General features: G+C 39.7%; 2 protein-coding genes across 10 annotated transcripts in view; one reads left to right on the forward strand and one right to left on the reverse strand.

Moving 5' to 3' along the window:
* The first annotated feature begins 430 nt into the window (after positions 1 to 430).
* ZXDC (ZXD family zinc finger C) lies at positions 431 to 22,638 on the forward strand. Of its 2 annotated transcripts, XM_039331306.1 has the most exons (10): positions 431 to 6,452; positions 8,579 to 8,731; positions 8,987 to 9,065; positions 9,353 to 9,483; positions 10,281 to 10,451; positions 12,676 to 13,361; positions 15,343 to 15,433; positions 17,304 to 17,458; positions 19,765 to 19,866; positions 20,201 to 22,638. In XM_039331306.1, exons 1-10 carry the CDS (start codon positions 4,973 to 4,975, stop codon positions 20,285 to 20,287), a joined length of 3,135 nt encoding a protein of 1,044 aa, XP_039187240.1. In that variant the 5' UTR covers positions 431 to 4,972; the 3' UTR covers positions 20,288 to 22,638. The 2 variants fall into 2 exon arrangements, with proteins under 2 accessions (XP_039187240.1, XP_039187241.1); XM_039331307.1 differs by lacking the exons at positions 15,343 to 15,433; positions 19,765 to 19,866; positions 20,201 to 22,638 and having other exon boundaries at positions 17,304 to 17,453.
* The window catches only part of CFAP100 (cilia and flagella associated protein 100), a 34,288-nt gene continuing 31,684 nt past the window's right edge, over positions 21,970 to 24,573 (reverse strand). For all 8 annotated transcript variants that reach the window (XM_039331311.1, XM_039331310.1, XM_039331313.1 and 5 more), the window contains one exon: positions 21,970 to 23,275. In XM_039331311.1, coding sequence (XP_039187245.1) covers positions 23,162 to 23,275 — 114 coding nt within the window. In that variant the 3' untranslated portion in view covers positions 21,970 to 23,161. The remainder of the gene's footprint in view (positions 23,276 to 24,573) is intronic.

Consider the following 24,573-nt stretch of genomic DNA (forward strand, 5'->3'; position numbering starts at 1 on the left):
CACCAAGTGATTTCCAATCTAGGAACTGATTAATCTTGGTATGCTCTCTAAAATTAGTGCCATTGTTATTTGATTAGAAATCCATGCAGAAAAAGCAACAGGTGAACAACGCTTTTTCTCCTGCTTGTTGCAACTTGGTTTCTTTTTAAGATTTGTGGTCAAAACTCAGCATTATTGTATTTAGCTGACAACTCCTCTCCTGCATTCAACTCCACAGCAAAATCTGACTCCCGCTGAGCAACATTCAAAATGCATTTTGAAAAGCCTTGATTTCAATACAGTGTTTTTTGGCTGATTTATATGGAGACTTCTTCTTCTTGTGCCATATCCGTTATCGGACGTTGGTGATCATGTTGGCGATCCTGTTTTTATCAGCAGCCACACGAAAAAGTGCTGCTGAGTTTTGTCCAAACCAATTCCTTTGATTTTGAAGCCACAATGTTCTTCTTCTGCCTAGACCTCGTTTGGAGACTAAGGATTTATAATACATTTGTGTTAGCTCCAGTGGTGTGATTCAGATATGTAAACAACTGGTTCTCTGTGTGGTTGCCACTTCCAGAAGTCCATTCTGGACCAGGGCAACAAAAAATTAGCTACCAGTTCTACTTGAATCACACCACTAGTTAGCTCCCTAACAATTCAGTCTGTTGATTTCTTGTTATTATCTGGGTGAGGGACAGCTATCATATGGTCTGACCTTTATTCAGATTTCAATTCTTTGCCCATTTTACAGTGTGGAAACTGTCCCAACCAAATTGTATGTTCACCTCTAAGAGTTATAGTTGGCTTTTAGCCTTGTCCCAAGTCATATAAAACGATCTTAAAAAAAGATCTCATTTTTCCTTACGAGCTGGGCCAAGTATTAAGATAATTGGGAGTGGCTTTTTATCATGATCTGATCACCTTCAAAGGTAGGGTATATCTGAAAGAGAACGAGAAGGAGCCTTTTCAATGGCTGTTTATAGGCTTCAGAATTATCTGCTAACGAAGATCAGGATTGATTTCTGTTCTTTATCTTTCTTCAGTAGGGTTCCGCCCTCCCCCCATATAAGCATTTCCCAGATAAGCTTCATTAGCTTATTTTGCAAACAGATACAAGGTAATATAGCACCACCTACTGTTTGAATCATATAAGAAAAATTAGAGTACTACCGTATATTATAATTAATGTGAGAGAGGCAGTTTGGTACACAGGTAGTTCTTTTGTTACAACTGTAATGGAGCCTACTCATTACGGTTGAAAATTTGAACATCAAATGAACTACCTCACTTAACTCCCCATCCCTGCTCTCCCCAAGGATACTAGATAGCACATAGTGGGAAGGGAAAATGTCTGTCTTTGCCATTTAGGCTTGGATCCCAAAGATTTGAGCCTCTTTTGAGGTCACAGAGCCAATTCCCCTCCCTGTTCTGCACCAGAATAAGGGGAAAAATAGGTGGCAGGGAGCTGCAGGGTCTCTATGAGGGTGAATGACCCTAAGTGTGCTGTAGTGGTCTTAACTTTGAAACCAAGTGGTAAATACCTTTGGGTAGATTTGTTATAACTTCAAATGGTCACATAAGTGACAGCCACAAGTCGAGGACTATCATAATGGTTAAGTCATCAGGTTAAAAACTGCAATTTGTAGTCCTGTCTTAGGCACCAAGTCAGCTGGGTGACCTTGGGCAGTTACTCTCTCTTAGGAAAGAGGCAAATGGCAAACAATTTGTGAAAAAACCTCGCCAAGAAAACGGCAAGGGATTAGTCTGGGAAGCCAGGAGTCAAAAAGTGATTCAAAGGGACAAAACAAATGAATTAAGTGAACTATTCACTTATAAAGATATAAAGATCAAATTGAGAAAGTTATGTACTTAACGGTACTAAAAATTAAGATTTTAATTTCAAATATTTTCATTTCAAGATACAAAATAATGCTGGAGTTTATGTAGTCAAACCAACATGAGACACTTACTCAAGATTTATACAAAAGCAAAAACCCATGAATGGAAAATGGGGGGAAAGCCTTTCCAAAGGACTGAATGAAGACTGATCAGCCTTAGTGAAAATCTGACCCAAAGACTTGTTTTACTTTATGTTAAAACCAAACCAACCACTTTATGGCTTATCATATTACATACAGTAAAATACATGCTACAGTATTTAGTTGCCAATCATATTGCATATGTTAGAATATCTTTTTAACTTCACTGAAATAATGGGGTGAAATCCATAATTAAACAATTACGGTTTACTAATTCTTATATTTGTAAAACTAAATCTCAGCTATAGTATTGCCTGGCTAATTCTAGGCCAACTTTTCTCTTTCTAAATGGGTGGGATTTCAAGTCAGCATGGTCCAAGTTGAGAATTAAAATCCAAGAGATTTGGAGGGCACCAAATGTTGGAATGCTGCTATAGGGAGTCTAAGAAAGCAGTAAGATGAAAACTGTAACAAACAATATTGGTGCATTAAGGAAAGAAACATCATTTACCAAATTAATAAGGTTTAGATGAATCCTGACGAGGGTAGCGTTAGGCTTCAGGATTTGATGACTGTGGTGTAGATAGCAGATTTCCTGATGTTTCACCAGCAACTATATCTGAAGATGCTCAAAAGATACCATCTGTGAAAGCCAATGCTAGATCCTAGCTAGTTCTACATAATTCTCTATATAGTATTCAATTTGGTTTTGATACTTTAATTTTGTCATGCAGAGACTATCTGGGCTTCACATTTCCTTCATGTGAAAGATTCAGAATGTAATTTCTTCTACTCCCTCTGGCTAATTTTTCCCAGAAAGTCTGTGTACCTTTTTCTGCCATGCTTTATTAACGAATCTCCTCAGGCCATTATGTATCCTCTTTATGAATTCTCTGTAGATTTGTTAATAGTCTCAACAAATTTGAGATCTGCATTCCTTCTTTATAACTGGGAGATCTTCCAGCTCTGCTTGGAGTTACATTTCCCCCAAAGAAACAGTCCAATTTAGTGGCACTTCTGGATCCATATTTTTTTCTCCATGCTGAGTTAATTGCCAGGAGTTCCTTTGTCATTTTTTAGTAACACACAAACCTGGCCTTTCTAAAAGCCAACTAAGAACTGGTGTACATACTGGTAACCTCCAGCCTGATTACTGAAATAGGGCTACATATTTACATCTTTGCTAAAAGCATGCTGTCAGCTTCCAAATCATTTTCAGGTAGAATCTTAAGAGCTAATTATTGCCCTAAGCAGTTTAACTTTCTTTTATATGATTTCACACTCTCTCACACACATGCTATTTGGGGATATCTACCCATAGTTTTTGTAAGCACATTTACTTGAGAGTTGCCACCTGTGGTATAATATTCCTCTGTTGGTATTTTAAATTTTAAAGCACATGTTAATGGATGCTTATTTTCATTTTTAATGGTTGTTGCTTTACTGCCTTTACTAACATTTTTAAACGTTTTAGGGCAATTTTCATGACTTTACAGTAGTTGGTGTATTAAAATATTAATAAAATCTATAACAGCACAGTGGGAAATATTTGAAGACTTTATCTGTGCCACTCAGGCTGGAATCACATCGTAATCTGGTTCAACTGGCTTTTGCTTCATGTATTGAGTAAACCCAGTGGCTGACTTGTAAATAATAACTTATGATTTAGTGTGTTGTGCAAACTAGCAAACTATAATCTAGTCAAAAAGGTTGGCTGGTTAGAACACAAAGTGCGAGTCTAGCCTCAGAGTCATCTGCAGTCCAGTTCTATAAGGTGGAAAGAGAATTGTAATAGATAAAACATCTCAACACTTTGTAATAACTAAAGAAGCAGCTTTCTTTCAATATATACAATGCATGCCATCTTCTAATCTTAGAAGATACGTTGACAGTTCTCTTCCTATACGATACTCTGATCTACAAACCCATTTACTTATTAAATTTATATGCCACCAATCTCACTTCCCATTACAACTGGGAAGACTCTAGTTTAAGGATGGCTGCCCACGGCAATATCTTTCTGGACCCAGATTTCACTGCCACTTCCTTCATTTGCTTGAACATCCAGCTTGCTGTTTTTTCCATACTTCCGTATTTTGAAATGTGTGCACCACACTGAATGATTTACATTTGAATGCAGTGTAAAATAGATAATTAAATAAGTTTAGCTCATACATCCTAGCAACTCTTTTTTTTATCTCAATCCAACTTCACACTCAGTTCCTTATCTAACTATGCTTTAATAATTTAATTGTCCTTCTCAACATGTTAAATTTGGCAGATAAATTTGAAGAATTCACATCATGGTGGGAAACCATACTGTTACAGGGAAGTAATCCTCTCTTCCTGTCTTCTCCTCTCTCTTCTACAGCAGTTACTCTTTATTTCTGCTTTTCTAGAGTTCATCTCCCTCAAGAAACTTATCACACTAAAAATCACTAAACAAAGTATACACTGAAAACTGAAACACAGAAAAACAAACACTGATATTAGCATTAAGCTTAAGACAGCCCAGCACCATTAAAATATTTACTTCAGACTTGCAAACATAAAATCCATGATTCTGACACACATTTAGCTGCTTTGTTGGAGGCGAACACCAGCGCATAAATCCTTCGGGAGTCAAAACTGGTTTGGAAAATTAGTTTCCAACATGGGGGTGATGGTGTGTATGAAGGTTACGTTGAAGGAAAGTCACTTTATACGAGATTAAATTTGGGAAGCTCATTTTAGCATTTTAAAAGGAAGTTTCAGTAATAATGAAACATCCGAGGGTAAGGGATCAAGAACTCTGAGCTCCCCGACATTACTCCGCAGTCCCAGCCGGCTTACCTATCGGGCGAAAGTCTGGTGAGAGTTTCACAGTCCTGGCGGAAGTGAAATGAAGGGAAAACACAATTTATACAAATCGAAGTTTTATTTACGAGGCTCGTTGCTAGCAGAGTGTTGGAGATATTGAGGGGGTGTCCATTGAATCTAACATCTTGTTTCTTAATTATTGCTCTAATATAATGATTACGAGATCCCCTTTTCCCAAGGAGCATAAACCCCACGCCAAGTGGGATTTCTTTCTTGGTTTTAGCTATGCTTTGAATCTTTCAGGGTCTCCACCCCTCCCCGCTTCGGATCTGTCCTCCGGTTTCACGCAGAACTACCACTTCCTGGTTTTACACGCGGCCGCGGAAGATCGACTCCTCTCCTGTACTCCGCGCTCCGGGTTTCTCCGATCTCTTGGCCGGCTCCGCCCCGCGGCTCCGGTTTCAGCCGCTGCTACAGGGACCCCCAAGATGGAAACGCAGGGGCTGCCTGCCGCCGCGGAGGCGGCCCAGACCGAGCCCGCCAGCCAACAACATGGCGCTGGTGCGGCCGCCGCGGACAACGGGGCTCCCTCCCCAGGGCCTGTTCGCCGACCTCCTCAGCCTCGTGACTCTACGGGGGCGGCGGCAGCGGGGGCCTGGGGCCTGGACGTGACATTCCCGGTGCTGCTGCTCCTCGAGGGGAAGCTGCCGGAGCCGCCGCCGCCGCCTCAGCAGTTGCCAGTGCCGCCGCCGCCGGGATCTGCTACCTCCGGCGGCGCGCCCGCCTCCGCCGCCTTGTCCCCGCCAGCCGGAGGCCCCGGGCAGCCGCCGGAAAATGACGCTCTGCTGCTGGTGCTTAACTTGGTGCGGGGCGGAGCCTCCGGAAACCCCTCGCGAGGCTCCTCTCAGGATTCCCCGCCGACACAGCGGCCGCGGGTGGAGGGCAAACCGGGCGGCGAGGCGGGAGGAGAAGGCCCGGCCTCGGCGCCGCTCTCGGAGGGCGGCGGGCCGCAGGAGGAGCCCGGCGGTGGCGGCTGCGGGCAGGGGAATTCCTCCTTTTCGGGCACGCTGACCATCAACAACCAGAGCCTGCTGGTCCGCTTCGAAAATGGGACGCTTAGCTTCGGAGGCCCGGCGCCGGCAGCCCCAGTGCCGCCTCCTCCAGCTCAGCCGAGCGACGCCGCCCAGCCGCCGGCTGCACCCTCCGGCGGATCTTCGCGGGTCCCGGCGTCACATCCTCGCCCGGACTCCCACCGCGCCGAGACCTTTTCCCGCAAGCAGCTGTTGCGCCTGCATCAACTGTCGGCGCGCTGCGGGAGCCCAACCGGCGCGGGGCAGGAGGGCGGAGAGGCGGCGGGTGCAGCTGCTGCTCCTCCAGCAGGCGCCAGCCGGACGGCGCGTCCCTTCAGCTGCCCGGTTCCCGGCTGCGCCTGGGCTTTCGCCACGGCCTACAAGCTGCGGCGCCACCTGCATTCCCACGACAAGCTGCGGCCCTTCGCCTGCTCGGCGCCGGGCTGCACGAAGCGCTTCACCACCATCTACAACCTTCGGGCGCACGGCAGGGCTCACGAAGAAGAGGCGAGGCTCAAATGCGAGGCTTGCGGACAGCGCTTCCCCAGCGCCGCCCGGCTTGGGGCGCATCAGCGGCGGAGCCACCTGGAGCCAGACCGGCCTTACCGCTGCGAGTACCCAGGTAATCTGGTCGACCCCGGTCTGGTTGGTTTGGGCAAACTGCCTTTCACGCTGCTCGTGTGTAGCGTTTCTGCCATGAACTGGGAGGGTGGAAAGGGGGGGGGGATTTTAAATCGAGGGTGTAGTCCAGTTATTTACAGATCTTAAATGTTGCAAAACGTGTATTCCAATGAATGTGGGAAACAATTAAATACGCACGCATCGATATTTTATTGTAAAATAGCAAATCATGATCGTTGTATTATTTCCAGGCCGATTTCAATGCACTAATATAATTAATATATAATATAAAATTAACATTCTAGTATTTAAAAAATTTAAAGAATTGAAAATAAAAAAAGGGAAAAAAATCCTAAAGCGTTAGAAACATAACATTATTTAACTTTTAATCCATAGCTGAATGCAGGAAATCCTTGGGTTATGACTGCAGTTGGGACCATTGCTATGCAACCGCTAGGGCTAGGCAGTTGTAAAGCACAATGTCAAGTGATTGCATCGCTTAGCGACTGCAGTTGTGGTTGCCATTGTAACCCCTAGGGCCCCCAAGTTCTTAAGCAGGAAGAGATGAGAAGGAGTGTAGAGAGGGTGCACAGGTGTCACAGCAAGTTGGCAGGGGCTATGGGAGGGCCGGTGGAGGCATAGAAGGGGTGGCAAAGGTCTTGGCCAGGGGGCAGGGTGTTGTGGGCAGGCAAGCATTAAAGCAGGGGTCTTCAAACTTGGCCCTTTTAAGACTTGTGGACTTCAATTCCCAGAATTCCTCAGCCTGCATGAGGTGCTGCAGAGTATAAAATCCCTGACCTTTTGGATTTCATAGTAGGTTCCTCAAGGAGAAAAGGCAGCTGGAGCAACTTTCCATGGCAATTTGCAACCTTCCTTGCCAGCTTCCATATTGAAAGGTCACACACGTTGATCACATAATATGGCTTGCTGCAATGTCATAATCACAAGCCAGGCACCAGAGCACCTGGATTGTGATCTACATGATCACAGGAACCTTGCAATGGCTGGATCTTTGAGAATTGGTCATAAGTCATTATAAATTTGAATGATCACTGAAAAAAAAAGGGTGTATGCTGAGGACTATCCATACAAAGTAAAAAAATACCCTGCAATTCACAAATTCACGTCAAAGTATTATATGGTAATAGCTGTAGTCTTAAACTAATTACTCAATACTAAAATCTCCATTGTATTGTTACTTTGTGTGTTTGTGTATGTTTATATGTTGAACATGTTATCAGAAAAAAATAAAAAATACCCATGAATGTTTTTGCGGCCTTTGGTGTGAACTGTTATCTTTCTTAATTTCTGGAGAGGCTGACAGACGTGCAATTCTACATGTGATCACATGAAAAAGAATCCCTTTTGTTCAGTACCATTCTAAATAAAATACACCGTTTAAAATAATTACATGATTTATTACAGAAAGTTTTTTAAAAAAGTTGTGCACTATCACAGCTAAATTCATAATTAATGCAAAGAGTATCATTTTGGGAAAAAGGCAATTTTGTGAGATGTGGTATGCCTGTTCTGATTGTGAGGGAATATTCAGAAATGTATTACCTCTGTACACAATGTGATTTTTCTTATTTGAACTCAAATCTCCTTAACCTCAATCCAATATACTTTCCATTGTGGTGCACTGGTTTTTTAAGATGAGGTGAATTCATTCTTTGGAATTTTTGTTGCAAGTCTAATTTCTAGTTTAATGTTCTGTAGGTTATCTGAAGGAACATTTGCTGGGACTTGGTAAAGCATCCTTTCCCATTGTAGTGCTCTGCAAATGCTGGATCTCAGCTTCTATCATTTCTTGATACCTTGGTGGCCCTATTGTGGTAGAATGGAAGCAAGATAATAGATTCTTACATTGTAACTTAGATGTGTAGAGCAAAATATGTCTGCTGGTGTTCTATTTTCAAAAACTTTTAGGTGGAAGATGTAGAAATTGAATATGAAAACATTTCTTTATTGGCTGTTCCCAGCATATGGTGCCTGGCAATAATCTGCTTTTGAAAATTGTGTTTTTATTTATCTGTAGCATATTGTTTATGATACAGATAAATTAAGGGGGTTTGTTTTGTTTGTGCTTTCCTGTGGAACACAGTTAACTGTTTCTTTTTTCTCCAGGTTGTGAGAGGACTTTCATAACAGTGAGTGCATTATTTTCTCATAATCGAGTCCACTTCAGGGAACAAGAAATGTTTTCCTGCTCCTTCCCAGGCTGTAACAAGCAGTATGACAAAGCTTGCCGGCTGAAAATCCACATGAGAAGTCACACAGGTGTGAACTAGGGTACTGTTAAAGTTTGCGTTTGGTTGGCTTAAAGAACAATATGTTGATTGGATAGATGCTATCCTTAAAAGCTGATAATCTGTTTATAGACAAGGATTTAACTGTATGTTGTAAAGAATTTGATTGGTAAAATCATCTATGTAAAGAAGTTAATGAACATAATTGCTAATCAGATTAGAATTTTTGAAAACAAATGTGTTAGCCTTTGTATTTGCAATTTTTGTATGCCTTTTTTTTTTTCAGGAGAAAGACCTTTCATTTGTGACTTTGAAGGCTGTGGCTGGTCTTTCACCAGCATGTCTAAGCTATTAAGACATAAAAGGTAAATGTTCCAACTGATTATACTGAAAATCATTGCCAAACAAACATTGTAACAGTTTAAGTTTGAAGAGTTATAAGTTCAGTAATAGAAAATGAGCTTGAATAAATGCTCTTAACATAAATAGACTTTGTTTAAGTTGAGCGAAGGCAGTCTGCTTAGCTAAAACATTTTTGGAGTAAGTCTAGTAATAGGCTTTAAAAACTTATCAGACTTCAATCTATTGGTATATGATTTTCTCAGTTCTGTGCAAGTGCTTGATCTTAATGTCAATTTAATTACTCTTGTAGGAAACATGAAGATGACAGGAGATTCACATGCTCTGTAGAAGGTTGTGGAAAATCTTTTACAAGAGCAGAACATTTGAAAGGCCATAGTATAACTCATCTTGGTACAAAACCATTTGAATGCCCTGTGGAAGGTATTATTCAAACACTTGATTCTGTTTCTGAATAGATTGATTGATACGTAGAAAAGACCAAACTATATTATATAGCCAGATGGATTGCTGGGCTGAAGGATTGCTATTGAATCTCACGACAGGAAAGAAAATACTTTCAAAGTACAACCTAATTGTGAAGAAGGAGCTAAATAAATCTTTCTTCCAAAGGAATGTTTTTCTTTTGAAAACTATTTAATTTCAAGACTTCTTTTTCATTTTTAGGGAATATGGACATCTACCAGCAAAAAAAAAATAAAAATAAAATTGGAGTGGGGGCAGGATGGAGATTTAATTTCTGTATTATCTTTAAAGCTCCCACTACCTTGATAAATACAACTGTAGTTGGATAGTGCAGTTGTTTTAGTTAATTTGGCTCCGTTCTCACAAGCTTTTGAAGCTGGTATTGCATTTATAGCTTTTGTTCTAAGATTTGTAAGATCACCTTTCAAAGGTAATTTTTGCTGTCAGTATATTTGCTTAGCTCTGTCCTTCTTGCTCCTCTATAGGGATGTGACAGACTAAGTACTGTGTATACAACTCATTCAAACTGGTTTATCTCCTTAGCATTTTCTTAGCTTTGTCACCTGTCTGAGGTTTTATCTATAAATCATTGAAAATTGAAGGAGCAAAGATCTGGGGAATCAAAACACTGAGGTCTAGAAGTAAGGGATTATGAGAAACTGTGCTGTCTGCAATCTCATAGGAAACTCTTATAATAGGGTTTAAATCTACACATGTATATTATATTCATATGATCCAGTTGTTGTATATTTCAGGTTGTTGTGCAAAGTTCTCAGCACGCAGCAGTCTATATATTCACTCCAAAAAACACCTTCAGGATGTGGATTCATTGAAGATGCGTTGCCCCGTATCCAGTTGTAGCAAATTATTCAATTCAAAGCATAGTATGAAAACCCACATGGTCAAGCAACACAACTTTAGTGCAGGTATGATTTGCTTCCTTAGAAGACTGAGTTATCTGGGGATTTGAATAATATATAGAATGTGGTATATCTAAAGATCTTGCAAAAAAAAAAGATTTATTCATCTCACTGAAGTTAATTATTTGGGTCTATATCAGTGGCCCCCAACCAGTTCCATGGAGAGAGGTTTTTCCACGGACTGGAGGGGGCGTGGTTTCGTATGCTGCCCATATCCCATGGATGGGGCTTTGCTTGTTTGTGCGGACCAGTTTCTGGCATGCTGTGGACCAGTGGTGGTCCACAGACTGGGGGTTGGGGACCTATAGTCTATATATCTGGTTTGTTCTTTTGTAGATACTTGATATATGTATAAATGTTGAAAACAATATTTACTATTGATTTACAGAAAGCATAATGATAAAATGAATTGTTTTGAGCTATAAGACATTTTATATTAACATAGTAGCGTTTATAGGGCTTCCTGCCTGAGCAGAGGCTTGGACTGGAAGACCTCTAAGGTCCCTTCTAATTCTGTTATTCTATTCTATTCTATTCTATTCTATTCTATTCTATTCTATTCTATTCTATTCTATTCTAATTGCTGGATGTAATGAGTAATGATAACTTGGAATGCTTAGCAGATTGTTCAGAATTGAGGAGTGAGTTAGCCAAGGGTGGGTGGGTGATCCTCCTTGATTATTTAAAGATAAATGAATAAAGAAAAGATTGTAGTGATGTTACAGGAGGTATTATTTGGTGAAATATTATGTATGTACTTTCATAGGCAGACAGCATTGCCACTACTATGGCAATTTTTATGGTAACCAGGATTGTGGATCTGAAAATTAATGTATCAAAGACCAAATTAGTTATTAGTTATATTTAACAAAGGAAATGAATGAATGATGGCAGGCAATACATAAATGGCAAAAATAACAGCAAGTAAATGAATGTTGATAAAATGTTTATGAAAGATAGGAATATGAGTGTAGGGTTTTAAGTAATCTCTTTCAAATAATACCTATCAGAAGAAGCAAAGGTGATTATGACATTGTTCAGTGGGAGCAAGAAGTGGTATAGTAGGAGAAACGTAAACATTGAATGTAAAATGGTTACCTAAGTTTGGGCAGTGAAACAACCATTTTGGCTATTGCTCAAAGGTTTTCTTAGTTGATGCTACTACAAATACCTTCTTTATTATTGAAAATGTCTTCTGAATAATTCATATAGAAACCCTAGTATTCTCTGTGACTTGCTTTTCTGTATGGTTCAACCAAGATTAGCAAGCTGAGAATGACAAATGATGTGTTTTGTCCAAAGTTCTGTCTTTTTTACATAGCATAATAGTAAAATGCACATAAAGGAGGGGTGGGTCTTGTGCCACAATGCTGCAAAGATCTGCCTTTTTATATGTAGTGAGATATTACAACTCTCATACTTAAGGACAGAGCAGAGCTTTACATCATAATACCTCCCTTCACGTCCTCTATAAATACTGCTGGCACTTAACTGCTAGTTGTGTGAAAATTACTTCTAGCACTATCCATTTTGCTAGGGATGCATAGCATATTATGGAAGTCTGAATATGTGTTAACAAGAAATAGAGATTATCTGAAATCCTAACAAAATTACACTACCGTGGCATAGTAGCATTGAGTTCTGACACTACAGGTAATCCTCAACTTACAACAGTTCATTTAGTAACCATTTGAAGTTACAGTGGCACTGAAAAAAGTGACTTATGACCATTTTTCACACTTATGACTGTTGCAGCACTTCGGATTTACATTCGGATGCTTGATTTACATTCGGATGCTTGATAGCTGACACACATTTATGATGGTTGCAGTGTCCCAGAATCATGTGATCCCCTTTTGTGACCTGACAAGCAAAGTCATGGGGAAACCAGATTCATTTAACAACCGTGTTACTAATTTAAGAACTGCAGTGATTCACTTAACAGACGTGGCGAGAAAAGTTGTAAAATGGGACAAAACTCACTTAACATAGTTCTCACTGAACAACATAAATTTTGGGATCAATTGTGGTCATAAATTGAGGACTACCTGTACTGTTTTCTTCCAAATTTAATGAAGGTAGTGTTGGCTGCTTTGATTGGAAATGGAAGACATAAGTTCTTGGAATGAGGATATGTAGCCAAATTGGAGAGGGAGGAAGGAGGCAAGATTTATAGGATACCTATCATAGTAACTAGGTAATTTTATAAAAACATTTTGCTTTGTTTCAGATCTATTAAATCAGATGGAAACCATTGGTTCCCTCACACCTAGCAACGAACTTGCCAATTCAGGACAAAGTGACCTCAGCAATGTAGATCTGGTGTCCCTTTTTTCTAGTGCATCTGGGAACTCCTCTGGAATTTCAGCTGATATGGCTCTAATAAACTCTGGAATCCTTACCATAGATGTTGCTTCAGTGGGCTCTACGCTTGGAGGCAGTCTGTCTGTCAATAGCAGTTCCCTTGCTCAGACAGTTGACCCACTGATTTTAGTGGCTAGTAGTGACATTCCACACAGCCTGGATAGCTCTCTTTTATTGGGAACCACCACCACCGTTTTACAGCAAAGCACTTTAAATCTGGATGAGGTACAGACTGTGAATGCAGAAGCCTTAGGCTCATTAGCATCTTTGTCAACAAGAAGTTCCAGTCAAGACTTGCACGGTTTGACTTCTAGCAATAACTTGTCAGTAGACACAGCCACTTTAACCCCTTCCAGCAGCCTTGGTGGAAACAATACAGCTGAATTGTTAGCTCCAAATAAAGCAGAGCAAACTTTGCTTCCTAGCCTGGACGTTGTGGAGCAACAAGAAGGCAGCAAAATGGTCACTCAGTATGTGTTCTCCAACCCTTCAGGAAGTTACAGTGCACAGAAAGAAACTGATCTGAGCACAGGGACTGGCAGCTCTATTCCGGTATGCAATAACACTAAGTAACTAGTTTTTATTACTATCTTAGTTTTGACGATATTGTCACTGTGAGTCATTCTCTACCAGATCAAAAAGGTTTATGGAATGTCTGCCCCGAGTGAAGTCACCATGTATTTTGTATAATGTAAGTGGCATAAATTGTTTCTGCCTGTGAAAGTGATTCAGTGCTTTTACATATTGTGTATTGTATTAAGTGAAAGAGGATAGTCTTTTTCATAGCAGAAGCTTAGAAACCAAAGCTTAATTTTTATTCATTACTTCCTCCCCAAACCGTTGTAAATACGAGGGCAATTTGGAAATAAACCTCCTTTTAGTTATCAATGGCAGACACTCGCAGAAACAGAAATGTTGTTATACACAGTAGAAAACTACATCGTTACATTACTTCTCGATATAATCACCACTCAAATTGAGGCACTTGTCGTAACGTCTTACAAGGTTTGAAAGTCCTTAGTAATAGCCATTTGGCGCCAAATCTCAGCTATGGGGGGGGGGATGATCAAAAACATCCCAACGGAACTGCTTCAGAAGTTCTTGGGTGCGTCTAGCGGTGTGCGGGCGAACATTATCGTGAACCAACACCACACCGGAAGTGGTGCCATAGACAATCCCGCCAAATGTGAAGATGCCAAAGGAGTACTGCTAGTGAAGTTCATGGAACATGGTTCGACCATCAATTCAGATGTCTACTGTGAAACCTTACGAAAACTCAGATGAGCCATCCATAACGAGTCGGGGCATGCTGACTTCCGGTGTAGTGTTGGTCCACCATAGTGCTCGCCCGCACAAAGCTAAACGCACCCAAGAATGTTTGAAGCAGTTCTATTGGGATGTTTTTGATCATCCGCCTATAGCCCAGGTTTGGTGGTGAGTGACAACCACTGTGGAATTTCAAACCTTGTAAGACATTACGACAAGCGCCTCAATTTGAGTGGCGATTATGTCGAAAAGTAATGTAATGTTGTAGTTTTTCCAACGTGTATAATAAAAGTTCTGTATCTGCGAGTGTCTGTCATTGATAACCAAACAGAGGTTTGTTTCCGAATTGCCCTTGTATTTAAAACTCTAGATATGCTTTGGGATTGAGTGACAAAAAAGTATACTGTATCCACCCTCATAGAAAAAGACATTTCTTAAAAGTTTTGCCATTGTTAGACCTTGTTTTCTCCAACATGTTGTTGAAATACGCCTTTGATTGCATGACTTATCTTATTAAAATGTATATTGACATATATACAGGATTGCATGCAAAGATGGTTTACACAGTAAAATTTCTTCATTTTCTGCAGCCCCCTCTGAAAAATAATCTGTTTTGCGGGAGTTTATATCAGGTTTTGGTGTTTTGCAAAAGGAAGAGAAATTTATTTTGTCTGTGGACTTAAGAATAGATGGAGCGTTGCAGTGGCTCAGTGGTTAAGACACACATTTGAGACTCAAGCACCGTGCAACTGGTTGAGCACCCATCTTCACCTAGCTCAGGGGTAGGCAACCTTGGCTCTTTTATGACTCGTGGACTTCAACTCCCAGAATTCCTGAGCCAGCCATGCTGGCTCAGGAATTCTGAGAGATGAAGTCCACGAGTCATAAAAGAGCCAAGGTTGCCCACCCCTGGGCTAGCTCCTGCCCACCTAGCAGTTCAAAAGTATACAGATGCAAGTAGATAAATAGGTACCACTTTGGTGGGGAGAAAACAGCGCTCCATGACACGCTGGCTATATAACCATGGAAGCATCTTTGGGCAGCGCTGGCTCAATGGCCTCAAAACGAAGATGAGCACCAGCTCTGTAGTCGGCAACGTCTAGTAGAGTAAAAATCCTACGGACTTAACTGGGATTCCATATAAGCGAGGAAGCTGTTAGGGATTCATCCATGTTGTTAGGAGGAAACGGCATTCATAGTGAAAAGTTGCACATCTGAACAGTCTACCTGGATTTAGTGATGTGAACAAACCCTTTTGTGTCATCAGGAGAGTGGTGGGTCTGCGAGAACAGATTATCGAGCTATTCAGCTTGCCAAAAAAAGAAAGCAAAAAGGAAATGGGAATGGGAATGACATAGGTGAGTATTAATTATCTCAGTACAGTATATTGTGTATACACCAAACTGGATCTGAGGGTAGTATCATTAAATTTAGACTCCCAAGTTGAATAGAGAATCAGTTTGGTGTAGTGGTGAAGGCATCGGGCTAAAAACCAGGAGACCCTGAGTTCTAGTTCTGCCTTACGCACAAAGCCAGGTGGATGACCTTGTGCCAGTCACTCTTCCTCAGCCCTGAAAGGAGGCAAGGGACAAACGGCTTCTGAAAGATCTTGCCAAGAAAACTGCAGGAACTTATCCAGGCAGTTGCTAGGACTCAAAGCCCCCCTCCTCCAAGGTTAAATAGAGTGGCAATTGTAACTTAAAATTTGCAATATGATCTAAATTCACATTTATTAAGAATTAGCAAGCCTTCAGGCGGCTCACAGCTACCCCAATTTTGAAGCTCCTAGTGGAATATTTATCTTGGCTGTACAGGACATTTTTTTTTTTTAGGGTTGTGAGATAAATTTCATCTGCAGCATATAAATATATACTAGATCCTTGAAGTTGAAACGAGTAATTTTGTACCCACCAGACCTCTAGAAAACACCATTGAATACATCCACACACAACAAACTACTTGCTGAAATACATATTGAACTATTATTTACAAAATAATTTTGGAGGGGGGGGGTTGGGAGCGCTGTAGGCTACAGTATTTAGAATTCTTGCTCAGAATAACTCATATTCTCTCTCCCTCTGTATATGGGTCTGTATAATTTTATCAAGCGTTTTTACATAAGTAAAAGATAAACAAGAGGAAAAGTATATAAAGTAGAAAAAAATGATAGAAACTGTACAGATGAGCAAAGGAAAAAGGAAGTTAAAGAGCAGTTTTGGGTCTTCTTTATAGTAACTACAAGAGAGCCGAGTCCTGTTTTGGGGGGGGGGGTGTTCTGGCAGCTACCTGGAATAGGGAGATGGCCAGAGCCTTGGATAGGATTGTGCCCATTCGAACTGCCTTGGCCTGTCGCTCCCTCTGGTTCACAGAAGACTTTAGGGAGCTGAAAAGAGGAACTTTGTGCATAACTGGTAGATAAAATTGCCTGGATCTGGATCCGTTGGATGCTAAGCATGGTTCAAATCCTGTGGAGATGCCCAGGGAACAGGCTTAATCCATTATTGGGGACAGTTTTACCATGTTGGACCTGAGGAAGTGGGCAGGGTCCTTTGGGCTACAAATGCCATCACCTGTGGGCTAGATCCACGTCCCTCCTGGCTGCTCATGTGGGCGGCTTAAGCAATGATGAATTCACCCTTGACGAGAGGGGGTGATGACAGCTTTTAAAGAGGCAATAGTGTACCCTCTCCACTAGAAATGGTTATTGGCCCCACTATTGTAGACAATTTTTATCTAATCTTCCACCTTTCCTGTTTAGGGAAGGTGGTTTAGAAGATGTTGGTATTTCAATTCCACAGGATATTGGCTGAAATTGATGATCTGGACCCTTTTCAGTCAGGTTTCAGATTTTTATACAGGATAGAAACAGCATTGTTGGCATTTTTAGATTAAGTAATTTTTTTATAATCCTTCCTTTCCAAGGCCAGTGAATATATAATCTTTCCTCCTATTCTGAAAGATCTCCCAGTTCTTAGGAGTAAATTTTTAGAAGATAAAAGTCACTAGGTAATGAATAGGTGTAAAAATTGCTCTTTCTTTTTTTGCAAATAGACTGTATGCGGCCTCAACTATTAATATGCTTAATAACAGTGTTTAAATAATCTGCTCCCTACATGGTAAGATCATATGTTGTATTCAGAGATGTTTAGGAGAAGTATTTTCAGAGATGTAATGACATTTGCTTCAGAATGCAGCTTTATATTTACAAATGCCACCTCTTTATTTCAGGCTCAACTGACTCTGGTATAAGAAAAAGCAAAAATGATAAAGTTAACTGTTTTAGTCCTGGAAATCGGTTATGCAACAGTATTTTGCCTAATGGAAATCTAACAGTAAGAGACCCTTCAGCTGGCACACAGTTTGTTCAAATTCAGTTGCTTCAGGTAACAATTTGCAATTTAACTTATTTATTTATTTATTTATTTATTTATTTATGAGACTTATATACCGCTTTAAGTGCAAGCACTCTCTAAGCGGTGTACACCAGTAAGCAATGTATATATATATTTACATTGCCCCCAACAATCTGGGTCCTCATTTTACCTACCCCGGAAGGATGGAAGGCTGAGTCAACCTTGAGCCGGTGAGATTTGAACCGCTGACCTGCTGAACACAGTCAGCTAAAGTGGCCTGCAGTACTGCACTCTAACTTATGGAAAACAATCTGGGTTTTTTTCAGGAACATGTAGCTGGGATTTGTGATACAATGTGTTGTGGAGATAGCTAGATAGAGCAAGCATGTTAAGATTTGGTGCAGCATACCCAAATTCTGCTTAGGAAATAATTGCAAAGTTTTAAGTTTCCAGTATTTTTTTTTAATCATGTCTAAAATTTCCATCTGGTTTTTTAATCACACGACCAAATCAGTTTTGCCATTCTTTTGCTTCAGAAATAAATATTTGCAATTATTATTTCTTTGAAGGATGCTGATAATAAATAATAGAGAAATGTAAAAAGATGAGAAAGTCAGGGAGGAGGGGGAAAATGAGTTCAGGTGCAATTTTGTGCTCCTCAGCTAAGTGGCTCTAGGACAGGGGTGTCAAACTCAATTTCATTGAGGTCCACATCAGCATTGCGGTTGCCCTCGGGGCCGAGTGGGTGTGGCCAGGGTGGGCATGGATGGAGTGGGTGTGGCCTACTGGGTGGGCATGGCCAGCTCTACATCGTTCACGTCAAGGGTGCCTGTGGGGGCCTGGGCAGGAGTGGGACAGATCTGAGGGTCTCTGGTGAAGGGTGGGACTTTGGCAAGCACCAAGGCATGGTCCATTTCTTCATTCCTCACAAAGGGTGTCACCTCCCCAGCATGCACCCAGGATGTGGGGCCAATGCGGCAGGGGCTGTTTCCTCACTGTTTCTAGACAGCCTTGTGGAGCTAAGATTGAATGCGTTTCAGCATAGATGGCCACCACAAAATTGTACATTGGCTCCCGGCCGGCCAGGGCCAAGGCAGCGGGGGCCGTTCCCTCACTATTTCCAGGATGGCTTTGCGGGCCACATGAAACCACTTCGCGGGCCGCATCCGGCCCCTGGGCCTTGTGTTTGACATGTCTGCTCTAGGATTTCTCCACCTGTGAAAAGAGAGATGTGCTACTAAAAATGTATCCTGGTACCTTGCTGCAGTAATAAATGTACTACTGGTGCATGGAATGTCAGAACCATGAACCAAAACATATTTCATGTCAGATTAGAAATATTGAGATTCACTATTGGCATTATAGAAACCAGCAAACTTAAAGGGGAATGAGTCACTTTATATCAGAGAAGTATCAGATTTTCTACTTCAGAGAAGAAAAATTATAGATGAAATGGAGTACCAGTGTTGCTAATAGATGGATGTCAAAAGGCTCAAAGTCCTCAAACAATAGAATGATATAAATTCAAAACCAAGCCAGTGATCTGAGTCTTCAGTTGCAGAGAAACCTATGAGGACTTGTAGTGCCTTATTAACATGGCACCTAATAATGTCATATACATTATAGGAGCTTCCTAGAATGCTAAAGTTGAAATTAAGATAGCATTTGGAATACAGGTAGTCCTTACTTATCTTTTCTGTTTAGTGATGTTCAAAGTTACAAAACCACTGAAAAAGTAACTTTATGACTGGTCCTTGGACTTATGACCAGCATCCCCCTGGTCATAAGTTTGGATGCTTCACAACCAGCTTCTGAGAAGTGGAATCAATGGAGAAGCCAATGGTAAAACCACAAGTCACAGTCACATGATGTTTTGCTTAACAACCATGTCACTTAGAGACAGAATTACTGGTCTCAGTTGTGACTGTAAAGTGAGGACTACTTGCAATAGAAAAAAATACTTTAGCGACACCATTACCTGGAACAGCTCTTATTTTCTTCACAACAACAACCCTGAGAGGTGGTTTGGTCTGTGAGAGAGTAACTGGCCCAAAGTCACCCAGCTGGCATTCATCTGGTCTTTAGTCAAGCACTTTAATCACTACACCAAACTGGTTCTCCAGTTTCTTTTTTCTTCCGGCAATCTCAAATATGACACCATGAGTGGGTATCACCAAATGGACCACGCTAAAATCAAATTGACTGTATGCTTATTCTGCACACAAAGATGGAGAAGCTCTGGAATGGACTTTATGTTTGTAAAGTGATCAGTTGGTTGTTGGAATAGGAGAATGCTGTTTGTAGTTAGAAACTCATTTTGTCTCCTTTGTTGTTAGGATGATTCTCCAGGAGAAGGAGATCTACCCTTCCAGCTCAGTTCTCAATCTTCCTCCTCACACTCTCAGCTGACAGTAGATTTACCTGTTCATATTCTTCAGGTACAAAACTTTTAAGTTGCAACATTGGATAAATGCAGCTTCAGCTGATTTGCTATCATAACATTAACCACTACTTTATGTTTACAATAAGGTGCCTTCTGTGTTTGGTTGTGCCTTTTAAATTTTATAGTGTAAAGAAGAAGAAAATAATAGAAACATGTGGCAGACTTTTTAGTGAGGATTTTAACTGTTGAGAAATATGAGTAGTTCATTCCTATAAACATGAAGTTAATAGATTTTAAAGAGTGCAGTGTTTTTGTAATCTAAGGAGTGTAGTTGATCAATTGCAAATTGTGAAATTCTGAACCATTCTTTAACATCTTGAATTAAACAGGAGCCACACAATTCTGCTGAAGAAGATGCCAATTCTGATAATTCCCAGTTTACAGGAAGCACCATTAATCTACAAGACCTTGAATGATTTTGTTGGAGATAGAAGCATTGGAACTTTCAGACACAGAAGCATACTGAGAAATAAGAGTCTGTTCCTGCTTTGAAAGGAAAAAGTAAACAATGGAAGCATGCTCACCAGTGCTGGGATGCTTGATGGTTATCGTGCAACAGAAAACTTGTTCAGTAAATTTTATTTGATAAGGCAATTTGAGATCTTGGTATGTTCTATCTTAGAGTCAGGAAAAAGGAACATATGGGGGAATTAAAGTCCTGCATTAGAGTGAACGTGCAGTGGTGATATTCCACACTGATTTTAAGAATAATTAAGAATTAATTAAGAATAATTCTCAAAATAGTAGATAATTAAGCTTAGCACTTTTTTCTTGAAATGAATTAAATTTTGGGTTAAAATGAAGGAATAAGCAGGAAGACCAATTAATTTTTGCAAACTGACATTTTAAAGAGACAAGAGCATAAAAATAGTACCATACTCAGGGATAGTAAAGGTTGAATTAGTAGAGCAATATGATTTCTTGCTCTTGCTATCTCTAATTTAGCATTTTACATTGAACGTGAGAAAGCTGCCTAGCACATGTTATTTCTTACCACTTTGGCTATGTTTACAGTAATATAAAACAGTATTGCCAATTTGTACAAAGTTACCTTTATTACATATACCCATCATGGTGCATTTTTGGTCAAAAATAGGTTTTGCTGATTTCAGTAGAACTTACTGCTAAATTAATGTTGAAATAACGGTCTGCCTACTATTTACATACAGACTATCTGGCTGCAGAAAGAGCTTCCAGCTAGTGTCAGTAGCATATAAAAGTAACATCTTGACCGAAACGAAAAATACATCTTTATATGTTTTTAAAACACCTATCTTTTATTCTAAGATAATAGAATTAATTCGTACAGGCTTTTAAGAAGAAATACTAAGACTTCAGCTTCAGAGAAATAAATGTCAGTATTTTACAATAGAATTTAAGTCTGGAACTTAAAGCATTTTATTCATGACATGCCACATGGCATTAAAATTATACATATGTACGGCTTAGTTAAAAAGTTGTGTGAGCATTGTTGTTTTTTATACAAAGATATCCTACAAAGGAACACTTTCGAATTTTGCTTATTTATTTACAGTTAGGAGAAAATTAAAGGTTAATTGCTTTGAATATATGAGTGAGCAACAAATTTCTCTAAATTGACCCTTCTTCCATCACATTCTAAATTTGTATTCTTGGAACTCATGCTTAAGTAAAACTAGCCTTGCCCTATCACCTCTGCAACATCTTCTAGCAGCACTGACAAAGAGGAAGAGAGATAAGCAGCCTTCTCTGGACCTTATACTGTTCACTGTGCATCATGTGGCCTTCTCTGTTTTGGAAGTCAGGAGCCTTAGGAAATATATTCCCTAGACCTGTTGAAATCCGAAGGGAGGTTCCCGGGCCTGGTCTCCCTTATACAATATACCAGGAGGATATTACGTCTCAAATGGCTTTGGAAATATTATTTTCTACTGTGTTATTAAATCGTGGATAAATTCTGTCTTGGATTATTCACAATAGATTATTCCAAATTAAGAGGACTTACCCATAAATAGAAATATACTAATTGATGCCTGTGCCTTTTGAACTTCATTTTCAGAAGAATGTAGTTTAGAAGCATTTTATACAGATTACATTAATTCAGATTTTGATTTGTGGATTTTTTTTTTTTTTTTTTTTTTTTTTAGAAAAAAGAAAATCTTGGGTGGGTATTTTTCATTGACCGTAAAACATTTACCGGACTATCTTGACCTATTACTATACATTTACATTATCAAAACAAATTATTTTCATTTCTGATATAAAACCTCTCAGTGGAGAAAGTGAAGAAATTGCTTATTTTTAAACATCTTGTCTTTTCTTTCTATCACCAAGGTTCAGTTTTCAAGATGAATGGGGGCATTTTGCCCTCAACAATTGTCACTTCAAAAACTCAGTGGAATAGTTCACACACTTACTGTGATTGTGATCCTCTGTAAACTGTAATGCAAGCACACCTGTCTGTTATAAAGATACACAGGTAGATTTAGATTAAATAGGTGGACCAGAAGAAGCCTGTTCATTCCTTATTCCTTTTCTTTGAGTAAAAAAAACAACATTTTGTGATTTCCATAGTAGGCGTGGCTTCCATTTCCTACTAAGTATGGGGCAGACCACTCAATTCTTTTTAACTCAAAGAGGATCCCTAACTTGGTAAGAATGTGAATTGTATCCATTTGTTGTGGTGCTTCTGTTTTACGGAGTCTTGCTTATTGAAAAATAAGTAATTGCTTTTCTTGGACAGACAAATGTGTTCTTTTATGAAGTTTATATACTCAGTTTTAACTCTCATTGTAAATTTCTAATTGCTTGAGAGCAAGCATTAGATTTATTCTGGCAAAGTCCATTGCTGGCAATGGATATTTATAATCACGGAGTTAAAAGGACTAATAAAATTAATTAATGTCCAGTTTCTTCATTTCAACTTTTATTTTTGTGATATCCATAGAATCTGCTTAATTACAAAAAAATTGAATCTCATATTGAAGATAGAATTTTTTTTTAAATCATATTTGTCACTGATATATCTATTTTCCTAGCTGCAAGACTTTAATTTGTGATCTTTGGTCACTTTGGTAGACATTGTTTTCTATCACTAAGTTTTCATTTATTGACAAAAGAAATTGAGCAACATTTGGATTTCTGACTTACAATTATGAAAAGATGTCGTCTATATTTTGATCTATTGTATGTTGCTATACTTAGGATAGAGTTAGCTTTCTCCCCAAATTTGCAGAGTTATCTGTTGAAACATTTTCTTGTTAAGATTGTCATTTGCGGTATGCTTCATAATGTCTAGCAGCTTTCAACTGCTAGGTAAAGTAATAGAGCAGCTCTTCTTTTTCTTTATCGATCAGCCCCTGATCCTCATCTTCTTTCTCCTTGAAAGCGGGAGGCTCAGAACGAAAAATTAATCTTCGGCCAGTCTAAAAAATGATCACAGGGACACTTAAGAACAACTCTGCATATTTTATACTGAAATAATGCAAATAAATTCATTTTGCACTAAGTGTATATCGGTCAAAGCAGGGCCAACTTCTGACCACCTTTTTTTATCTGAGCACGGTTTTATTTCTTCCTTCCATAAAGAAGTTTCTAACAATGCTTCTTCCCTTCTATCATTATTTCATTCAAAATGAGTATAACAGAAAGAAATATGGCTTCTTCCAGGAAGGACTATTCCTTCCTGGAATATTTAAAAATATTTAGAATATTTAAAAATTTGAAGTATTTTTTACCTGTCTTTCTTGGCAGAAATAAAATAAAAATAATTACAGTTGTGTTTATTATTTGGTAAACTAAAAGCTATGTAGAACACCAGTAATAATTTCTCTACCACTTCATTCAAATGCCTGATTTAATGTACAATGACTCAGAAATTCTCTATGATTTGTGATTTCTAATTCTCAAATCATAGTTAGGTTCAGTACGTGACCTCATGAGTTATGGAAGGCATGTGTGAACAACAACAAAATCCCCAGAGAATCATTTCAAAATGTTCAATTTGGAAAGTAAAATATCTGGTAAAATGTTAGAACTGATATTTTGTGTAGGTATAAAGTTCTTTATCTATAATCAGGTAGTATTACTCTGCCATTGCTGAAATAAACTTGTGTCGCACCTCTAGGATAGCAGCCTATCAGTGCTACTGTCTTGGTGCTGCTTGATAGATGTGTATTATTTTTATATATAAGGAATTCTACCTTTCTGGTACTTCTGCATCACTGAGAGTGGCTAGCAGTAGTTAAGGTCAGTACAAAGCATTGAAATAGTGAAATAAATTATGAGGTAGTAAAAACAAAAAAGGTTTATCGCTTCCTGTAAAATGAAATTGTAATCGCGGTTAAGTGCCAACCTGGGTTCCCAAATTACTGGAGTTCTAAATTCTCATGTATCCAGTAATACAGGGGTGTCAAACTGACGGCCCGTGGGAGGTTGCATCATTTGGAGGCCGCACCCACGCCAGCTCCAGCAATGTGAAAAAAATTGTGATATGTTGTGACATGTCATGGGACACGCCGAGTTTGACACCTGTGCTCTAATATGTTCCTTTGCTGAGCAACAGCCAATTTATTTATTTGCATTACCAATCACACTTTTGGTATAGTAGTGATGTTGAAAATCACCAGAAGCCTTATATAGGCAACCCCTAAGGCAGAGTTGTCAAACTGGCGGCCCACAGGCCAGATGCATCACATGCAGGCCACGCCCACCCCGGCTCTGC

Source organism: Crotalus tigris, unplaced genomic scaffold (assembly GCF_016545835.1).
Source record: "Crotalus tigris isolate CLP2741 ecotype Arizona unplaced genomic scaffold, ASM1654583v1 scf7180000024437.13266115, whole genome shotgun sequence".
Classification (NCBI taxonomy): Eukaryota; Metazoa; Chordata; class Lepidosauria; order Squamata; family Viperidae; genus Crotalus; species Crotalus tigris.

Coding starts and splice junctions, on each gene's coding strand:
- ZXDC (XM_039331306.1), top strand. CDS start 4,973: ATGATTACGAGATCCCCTTTTCCCAAGGAGCATAAACCCCACGCCAAG. Junction 9,066..9,352: donor AAGCTATTAAGACATAAAAG/GTAAATGTTCCA, acceptor TTACTCTTGTAG/GAAACATGAAGATGACAGGA. Junction 10,452..12,675: donor GCAACACAACTTTAGTGCAG/GTATGATTTGCT, acceptor GCTTTGTTTCAG/ATCTATTAAATCAGATGGAA.